The 9,439-nt window shown below is 45.6% G+C and overlaps 1 protein-coding gene across 2 annotated transcripts; it reads left to right on the top strand.

The window, feature by feature from the left end:
* The first annotated feature begins 320 nt into the window (after positions 1-320).
* On the top strand, positions 321-8,053 carry LOC117041816 (fibroleukin-like). 2 transcript variants are annotated; one of them, XM_033141027.1, is made up of 4 exons: positions 326-1,261; positions 4,436-4,480; positions 5,775-5,896; positions 7,297-8,053. In XM_033141027.1, the coding sequence occupies exons 1-4, from the start codon at positions 484-486 to the stop codon at positions 7,888-7,890; spliced, it is 1,539 nt and encodes a 512-aa protein (XP_032996918.1). In that variant the 5' UTR covers positions 326-483; the 3' UTR covers positions 7,891-8,053. The 2 variants fall into 2 exon arrangements, with proteins under 2 accessions (XP_032996919.1, XP_032996918.1); XM_033141028.1 differs by lacking the exon at positions 4,436-4,480 and having other exon boundaries at positions 321-1,261.
* The last annotated feature ends 1,386 nt before the right edge of the window (positions 8,054-9,439 follow it).

The following is a 9,439-nucleotide window of genomic DNA, read 5'->3' as shown; positions in this document are numbered from 1 at the left end:
AAAGCCATGACTGTTTAAAGTGGTATGAAAGCGGCTCTAAAGATCTGAAGCCTTAGAGATCTGAGGTCAAGGCTGCTCCCAAAGGAGGGAGAGTCGGTTGGTGCAACTGCGGAAAGCTGGGGAGGGATGAAGCGAGCCTGTCAAGTCTGGCATGGGAGGGCTGTGCACATGAGGCCTTCTGGTCTTGGGAGCGTGAAGAGACCTGTGAGCACATGCCTTGCTTAATGGGAGGTGGGTGGGTGGCCACGCTGTGCCAAAGGCCAGCAAGCATTGTGAGAGATTACCGCTCCTTTCACTCAGCTCCCTTGCTAGCATTTGGGCGATTTCCTCGTGCCTTTAATGTCAAGGCAAATTACAGGCTTTTCAAGTCAAAGCCCTCTTGCTCCAGAGCAAAGCTCACTCGAGCCAGACGCTAATCGCTGCCTCCCACAAGGGGCCTAGCTTTAATTGCCCATGACATGCTAATCTGCTGGACAGTCTCAAATGCTCCTTTATCTGTGTGCCCCTCTCCTTTCCCTCCTCCTTTCCCTCACAGCTCCCCAATCTCCACACTTTTTCTTCGGCGAGGCAGTTTGCCCTCACCCAGCCTGGGTGTGGCCTTCCTGGCCTAGAGAGGCAGCTCGCCTGTGGAGACAGAAGAAGCTCTGTTGCAGTAGCTTCCAGCCTGTGCCTTCTTGCATGTCGCGTGTGCCTTTCCCACCCCCTCTGGAGGCATTAAGGAGAGAAATGAAACTTTCCCCCCTCTTCAGCAAGTGCTTTTGTTGCCTGGGCTTCCTCTTTATGGTTCTGCAAGAGTCAGGAAGCCTGAACTCAGACAGCCCCGAGTGCAGCCAAAGAGATGACAACCCAACATGCGCAGGGTCCCTGGTGGCCATGCCTCTCCCTTCTCCGGAAGGCGGCTGCGATGGGTTGGGGAGCTGCAGGCTCCGCGTCCTGGGGCCTGAGGAGCCGGCAGCACCTGAAGAAGTGCAGGATGTCCCTGCTGGCGAGCAGCAGATGGAGTTCAAGCAGATCCTGAAGCACACTGGAGAGCTCAACAAGCAAAGCTCTTCCAGGACCAGGACCCTGATGGACCGACTCAGCTTGGTGGAAACCAGAGTGGTTTCCATGGCATCGGGCCTACAGAAGTTGCAGGAGGAGAGCCGGCTTAATCTGCACCGCTTAGAGGAGCAGCTCAGTTCCTTGGTGGCCCTGCTGCTGGGGATCCTCTCTGGCTGCAAGCTGCCTTGCAGTGAATCAGTCCTGAAGGCATCCATTCTTGGTGAGTACAGCGGGGGTGGGGGGGTGGGGTGTATCCACTTCCCATTCTGCCTGACTGTGAAGAGAGAGATTCTTCTCTCTCTTCACAAACAACGAAGTCCAGGTTGGGGTGGGGTGGGGTGGGGTATGATGTGAAGGCCCATGGTGCAGCAGTCTTGCTGAAGCTAAACAGATCTGTCAGGCAAGTGCCTGGAGGGGAGATCTCCTGGGAATCCTATGTATCGTCCCACCCTGACACTGAGATCTAGCTCCAAGTGCCTTCTGGTAGTTCCCTCGTTGTGAGAGGTGAGGTTACAGGGAAACAGGCAGAGGGTCTTTTCGGTAGTGGTGCCCACCCTGTGGAACGCCCTACCAGCAGATGTCAAACATATAAACTGCTGTGTGATTTTTAACAGACATCTGAAGGCAGCCCTGTTAGGGGAAGTTTTTAGTGTGTGGTGTTGTATTGTGCTTTTACTATTTTTTGTTGGGAGAAAGGAGGGAAAGCTCAGTTGGTAGAGCATGAGACTCTTAATCTCAGGGTTGTGGGTTCGAGCACCACATTGGGCAAAAGATTCCTGCATTTCAGGGGGTTCGACTAGATGATGCTCGTGGTCCCTTCCAACTCTACAATTCTATGAAGTTCTAAATGAAGCCTTGTAAATAGTTCACAGCAGTCTGGTGGGATACAGCCCCCTACACAGAGCTTGGAGTGCTGAGCAGGGAGGGAAGGAGGCCATGCCCCATCAAGGCAGCCCTCTCTTGCCTTGCTTTGGTCATGCTGCACCTGGAGTTGAGGTAGGCCAAAAGAGACAGGGTTCCTTGCGCAAATCTTACGATGTGGTTAGATCATGTCGGGTCTTCACTGAGCATTCATTCTGAAGGCTCATTCTGTTTATGAGACGGTTATGATGACAATGAACATTTCTTCTTCATTCATCTTGATTTGCTTCCAGAGTTCAAGTAGGTAGCCGTGTTGGTCTGCCATAGTCAAAATAAATTAAAACAATTCTTTAAAAAGATAGTTAAAAAGACGCTTCTTAAAAACCATGCACACACACGAAAGCTTATACCTAAAAATACTCAGTTGGTCTCTGTTAAGTTGTGGGTGGACACAGCAGACGACACAGTGATTTCCAAACAGCTCTTGTTTATTCTCAGGCTGGAACAGAAGTGAGCTGAAGGGCTCAGCAACCTGCTTATATAGAACTCAGCTACAAAGCAACAGTAACAACTTTCTGTAGTTACCCAATCCCTGAACGTCAGTTTACAATCCTTCATTTGCATATGCGGACATGAGTGAAAACTGCAGCAGAATGACTATATATACACACCCCTAGTGGCCTAGGGTGAGAACTTCAATACATAACAGTCTCTAAGTGCTACATTATAATTTTTAAATTCTTTTGGAAGGATTCTTTTGAAGATTTTCTTAGATCATATAACTTTTTTTGAAGACGTGATTCTTTTAAGGGAGTTTTTAGGTTTCTAAGGAGTTTTTTAAACTATCTTTTTAAAGAATTGTTTTAATTTATTTTGCTTCCAAGGTGTTTTCCTGTGGGTCCTTTGTTCTACCCTAGGTCATATTCCTATTTAAGCCCATGCTGAAGTCTCACAAGGCCAACTTAGCACACATACCAAGTGAGCTGAGCTTGGCATTGTCATGAACCTACATCCTGGCCAGAATAAACCATGGAGAAAATTCCAGTGCTTGCTTTGCACCAAAGCAGCTACCTAACCAGCTCCACACAGCTGAATCAAAGTCACCATGCACTCAAGTGGTCCTGTGAATGTGTCTTGTCTCCCACTTCAGTTCAACGAGGACAGGCAAAGCCATCAAAACCTCAGAGTCCTCCTTCCGCCTCTGCCTGGCTTTTTCCTCCACCATTTTTCATTATCTCCTTCCCCCTCCCCACTTCTTCTGCTTGAGATGTTCCACTCGTTTTCTCTTTTGATGTCTGACATCTCAACAGTCCGTGTCCCGGCAGGAATTTCCGGACAGATGGATGCTGTATTGATGAGCAATATGTTTGAAGAGTTTGCGGCTGACATTTATGGCTATCAGGCTGACCCATGATGCAGTTCTTTCTGTTGGACACAATCCCCCCACTGTTCAGCGTTTCCTTCAGACATTGCCCTCTCCCACTCCACATCCTCCCTGATTATACCAGAGCAAGAGAAGAACAAGAGGGACAGCGATGCAAAGATGCTGTTATGGGAGCAGACGGCACAATGCCTGCCCAAGTTATTTTGCTGCCAGAAGCAGAGTCAAAAAGGAAGAGCTAACGGGTAGCACCAGATGCTGTGAAATCAGGACATCTCATCGCCTGCACACAGGAAACTCTGTAGCTGCTGGAACTTTCTAGTGGCAGGGGAGGAGACCTGATGAAATCTTAGGGAAGGCTGCTGATGCCTAGGGCTTACATTCGGGTCCTCAGATGTGAAATGCACAAATGTGTTTATTAATGTTTCCCACTTTAAACTACTGTAGGCCTCCAGGTGTTATTGGACTTTAACTCTCACCATTGCTGAGCATTGGCCAAGGTGGCTGGGGCTGATGGAAGTTGGCGAGTCCGAGAAAGCCACAGGTTCCCCATCCCTGTCTCATATCCAGATCTTTATTGAGCATGGTTTGTTGGGTGGTTATCTATGACATTTGTGAGCATTGGGCCTGCATTCATCTTGATTTGTTTGTGGGGTGTTTCCTGTTAGGCATTTGTTTGTCCCATATTTTTCAATGCACTTCCCTGCCACTTTTCAAACTGCAAGAAGTCTGGTTCTTTGTTTTGTTTTGTTTTAAGCGGATTTGTTGCCCTAAGGTGACAGAGCCCTTTAGTTCACCTTAACTGTGCAAACCTCAGGTTCTGGTATGTGCTTGAATCCATCCCACAAAATAGTGGGAGTCCCAAGGCACCCTAAGAGAAACAAAAACAAGAATGGCGTGTGTTGTGGGGGGCTGTGCGCCAATGGCGCTCAGAGAAAAAAATGGATCTGAATGCTCCATTTGGGAGGTAGAGCCCCCTTGTGTGGAAGCCCCCTTAATGCCTGGGGGGAAGTTATCCAAACACTTTGCAAATCTGTATAACAACACTGCATTGAACTAGCTCAGTCACGGACTATTGAGAATAGAGTGGGCAGTGGCTTTTCCCAAGAGCTTTACAGTAATCTCACTCACAGACTCCAAATTATCTCTCAGATATAGGGAAAGAGCACAAGATTGAGGAGACACCAGCACTTACAGGTTAGTATAAATCTATTATGTAACTTAGACTACAATCGTATGAAACCTGTGAGGGAGACCAGGTCCCCTCTCTCCATCACGGTGCATAGTCTTGTGACCCTGATTATGTTGGGACTCCATCATCAGTAGGGCCACAAAGGGTGTGTGTCAGAGCAGTGTGTACCCCAAAGGAGTGTGACAGCAAGGCTTAGGTCCGAAAGATTTGAATCCTTCCCGGTACCCTAGATATATGCCAAAACTTAGAATAAATTTACTCCAGCCCAAGAGCTGGTGTAAATTGATCCCATTTATTGAGAGAGAAATACAATTTTAAAAAATAAACCAACCTTTTTTAAGAAAAGAAAAAAGGCAAAGGGATGCCCTCACCTGCACCCTGCAGGGATAAGGCAAAAGAGCCTTTGGATATTCCTCACCCCCTCCAATGCTTTTAGTATTTATATAGCCACTCAATAAACATTCCCTGAGCGGCTTACAAATAAAATACATAATAATCCATTTTTAATATTTAAGTTAACAACAAAGACTTTTTTAAGAAAAAAAATCTTTCTTTGCAACAGAGGCAGCAAAAACATAAACAAATTGCAGCCCAAATTAAACTATGCTAGACCACAACAGCTGAAGATTAATTAAAACCACAATGTCTCTCATTCCTTAAGACGATGTGTTTTTTATATAACACCATCAATATACATGGTGCTTTAGTGCAGAAGGTTACAATTTAAAATGAAGCCAGAACAAGAAGAAAATATGGGCTTCGGGGGAAGCCAGGAAATGGCTTTGCACTTCAAATTGGTGAAGTCACAGGAGGAAAATGATGCCTTACACACATGGATCTCCAGGTGTGCAAATGCAACTTCTCACCTCTGCCTAGAACCCACCTATTGTTTGAAGGCAGTCTGAGTGTGTGAAGCCCAATACACATTGACCGGAACCACGTGATAATTTCTTAACTCTTTGGGGAGACCTCCCTTGAAGCAGGTAGCAGTGCCCCAAGATTGCTCTGGAGGTGCAATCCTGCTCGCCAACCAAACATCTAAGTCTACTCTCGTAGAAGTATGTGCGTCTTGCCCCTGCCTTCATATTGCAGGATACTCTTTGTCCCCTTTTTAGCATACAGGGAACAGTTTCTAGGTGCCATGTCACAGAAAGATCCCTGCAAGACAGGTCATATGTCCAGGACCTGTTGTTTCCATTGCCAGGTCCCTGTGGTTTATTACACCTTTCTATGCCTTCCAGATGGACCTATGGTCCAATTCAGTCTAAGGCAGCTTTCTATGTTCCTATGTACTTTCAGTGGAACCCTCTGAAAAATCTGAGCACACGTATCCTCGGGATTGTGCAGAGATCCATAAACAGGGCATCCGAGACAATGGGATATACACCATCCAACCCATCCCCCTCCGTCAACACTTTGAGGTAAGGTAGGTAGGTTTGAGGTATCCAATTTCATTGTACTTGTACAATGACAATAAAGAAATCTTATCCTATCTTATCTTATGGAGTAAATAAGATATGCATGCAGCCAACTGGGTCTCCGTTTGGCCAAAGATAGCACAATTGCAATATGCATTCAACTCCTTGCTCCACTGGTATGTTACTGCATGTAAAAGTTGTATCCATACATAAAATTTGCATTCATTGGTTTGCTCCTAAAGTGGGCATTCTCTATTCATCCTCCTCTGCACTGCTATTGTAAATGATAATCTGCTATGCAATCCTGTGTATACTAACTCAGAAGTTAAGTCCCACTCACTCACTGTAGATTGCTTCCCTTATTAAGATCATAAAGCTTTTACTTTGCATTAGTGAATGTGGAGTAAATATCCCCCCTTGCCATCATTGATGCAGATTAGAATCTTCATACACCTGCCCGTCAGAATATACCAAAAGGGCGTACAGTGGTACCTCAGTTCTCGAACGTAATCTGTTCTGGAAGACCGTTCAAGTTCCAAAATGTTCAAGAACCGAAAACGCAATACGGAAGCTTCAATTCAATTGAGAAAAAACACACAGCAGAAGCCGTTCGACTTCCGAGGCACGTTTGAAAACGGAAGCATTTACTTCCGGGTTTTCGCTATTTGTCAACAGAGACATTCAAGAACCAATGTACCACTGTAGTAGGTGAGAATTATCCTTTTTAACATTGCACTTATGACCTCTCTTCCTATGAGCAAAGTGTGTCCCCAAGTTCCTTTTAGACTTGGACTTTGCAAAGTCCCCTATCCAGAAAAATGGAGAGCCTTAAAAAACAAGAAAAAAAACAAAAAAACTGGTTAGACATGTTCCCCATGGCAAGAAAGGTTAAGTGCAGCCACTGAAAATTCAGAAACATAACGCTAAGTGTGTGGTTCTTAAAATGGGAACATCCACTATTCAGTTGATTAATTAGTAAAATAAATACATGCCCAGATGGGACACTCCTGCACTAATGCTGCACAGAACAGACACTACAGAATCAAAAATAATTAAATCAAAAAATGCTGAAAATAAAATTTTCAAAATGGTGCATGAACAGGCAGGCAGTGAGTTTCTGCCATTTACCATTAATCATATCTGCATGGTTTTCAAAGGTTATTTAGTGAGAGTAATGAGAATTCACTTTTGGAGCTCCTTAGCCCTGTTCCCCACTGATGAAAATAGTTCCTTAGAGCAGCCAAAGACCATTAAACCTGTTTAAGCACTTGATGTTGCCTGCAGAGTGGAAAATTTCCTTGGAGAGCATCATGTCACAGCCTGATTCCGTGGGCTGGAGCAAGGGCTCTTTTTCAGGCGCTCCAGTGCTTCTGCCGATTAACCTTTGCCTTGTGTATTGCCAGGCATACTGCGACATGGTCACGGATGGTGGCGGGTGGACCGTGTTCCAGCGCCGGCAGGATGGCTCTGTGGATTTCAACCGCACTTGGCAGGAGTACAAGCATGGATTTGGGAGCCTGCAAGGAGAGCACTGGCTGGGCAATGAGCACCTCCACAGCTTAACCCGCCTGGGCCAGCATGTCGTGCGCATAGAGCTGGAGGATTGGCATGGTGTCAAGCGCCATGCTGTTTACCGCAAATTCAAAGTGGCCAGTGAGGCCCACAAGTATCGGCTGACAGCCCGGGAGTATCAAGGCAGTGCAGGCAATGCCCTGAGCTACAGCCGCAACTACAACCACGATCACAAGTGCTTCACAACTTGGGACAGCGACAACGACAACTACCCCATGGGCAACTGCGGTGCATACTATGGGGCCGGCTGGTGGTTCGACTCCTGCCTGGCAGCCAACCTCAATGGGAAGTACCACCATGGACGCTACACGGGGGTGACCAGCGGCATCTACTGGGGAACATGGTACATTCTCGTTGACAAAAGGACCAATCAGAAGTACTCCTTCAAGAAAGCGGAGATGAAAACAAGGCCCGTCGGCTTTTAAGAGGAGCTTACAACCAGAATGCCCGATGCATGTGGACTTGCGGCAGGGAGACTTTACAGAGATAAGTTAAAAGAAAATAACCTGCTACTGAGATTGGACTTGGGAAAAGCAAGTTCAAAACAGGACAAAGTCCTACTTTGTGGAGAATCTTAATACAATGAAAACAAAGGATAAATAGGAACAGAGCCACCAAGTTGCCCACAGCTCTTGTAACAACCACAAATGCCTGATTCTATGTTCAACTTCAGTCACTGCCCTTCCTTACCCATCTCATGGACCAGGGCAGTGTTGCGTTATATCCGCCATACTCCACAGTGAAATTCATGCTTGGGTCAGAACACATCCGCAAGGGAACTTGTTTTGCAAGTGGCTACAAACTTCCTTTTGTAGCTTGGACACACATCACATTTGCCTCACCCTGTTTCATGGCTTGCTCTTTAGGCTTACGGTGGGCACTTGAGCAAGTTGTGTGAAGAGGAATCATATAAAGGGAACAGGTCTTAATAATGTATCCAAAGTACTCTTAATTCAGCTCAACCCCTCATTCAGATTTCTACAGTAAGGACTGAAAGCTTTGTTGAATTATCTGGGACTTTTCGATGCACCATTTCTAAAGAGGTAGCCAGGGCTACTTACCCAAAGTGAATGGGGATGCGCTAAATTGCAGGAAATCAGAAGCAGCATTCTGAATTATACAAGTGAAACTCGAAAAATTTGAATATCGTGGAAAAGTCCATTTATGTAAGCAACTGTTTTCATTAGCTACTGGAGTTTAATATATGAGATAGACTCATGACATGCAAAGCAAGATATGTCAAGCCTTTATTTGTTATAATTGTGATGATTATGGCGTACAGCTGATGAAAACCCCAAAGTTGAAATTGTTAATTTGGGGTTCTCATCAGCTGTATGCCATAATCACAATTATAACAGAGGCTTGACATATCTCGCTTTGCATGTCATGAGTCTATCTCATATATTAGTTTCACATTTTAAGTTGAATTACTGAAAGAAATGAACCTTTCCACGATATTCTAATTTTTTGAGTTTCACATGTATAGTGACTCCCAGAAGATTAATATGCTTTTCCTGAGCACTGGCAAGCAGTTAAAAGTTGCTCTTGTGTTTTCTGCCAAAGGTTGTCAGATCCAGGCCAAGCAGGTACTCAGATAACCTTTGTGCAAAGTGAAATGCCTGAGCTGTAGTTTGGGCTGCAGCAACAGGGAATGCATCCTTACTTCTTTGGGGTGGTATCCTGACCCATATATGGAGCAGGCTAGGGAATGAGTGATGTCCAAGGCCTCCCCACTCTAAAAGAAATGCAGGAGTGGTTGCCTCCAACAGAATGTCTTCCAAGACACATTGTGGTTCTTCAATGGCACACTAGTGTGCTCCAAGCCAATTTGGGAATCACTGCTTTAGACATGCTTCTAAAGGCATGAAATAGTGTTATTGATAGCCCACCAAGTGCCTTTATTAAAAATATTTGCATTTGTAAGTAATCCTGAGCCTAAAATCCAGAGAGGTACAAAGTCGGGGGGTGGGTGTT

This window comes from Lacerta agilis, chromosome 2 (assembly GCF_009819535.1).
Source record: "Lacerta agilis isolate rLacAgi1 chromosome 2, rLacAgi1.pri, whole genome shotgun sequence".
Lineage (NCBI taxonomy): Eukaryota > Metazoa > Chordata > Lepidosauria > Squamata > Lacertidae > Lacerta > Lacerta agilis.
Note: the sequence above shows the minus strand (reverse complement) of the source record. Positions and strands in the feature narration are given on the sequence as shown.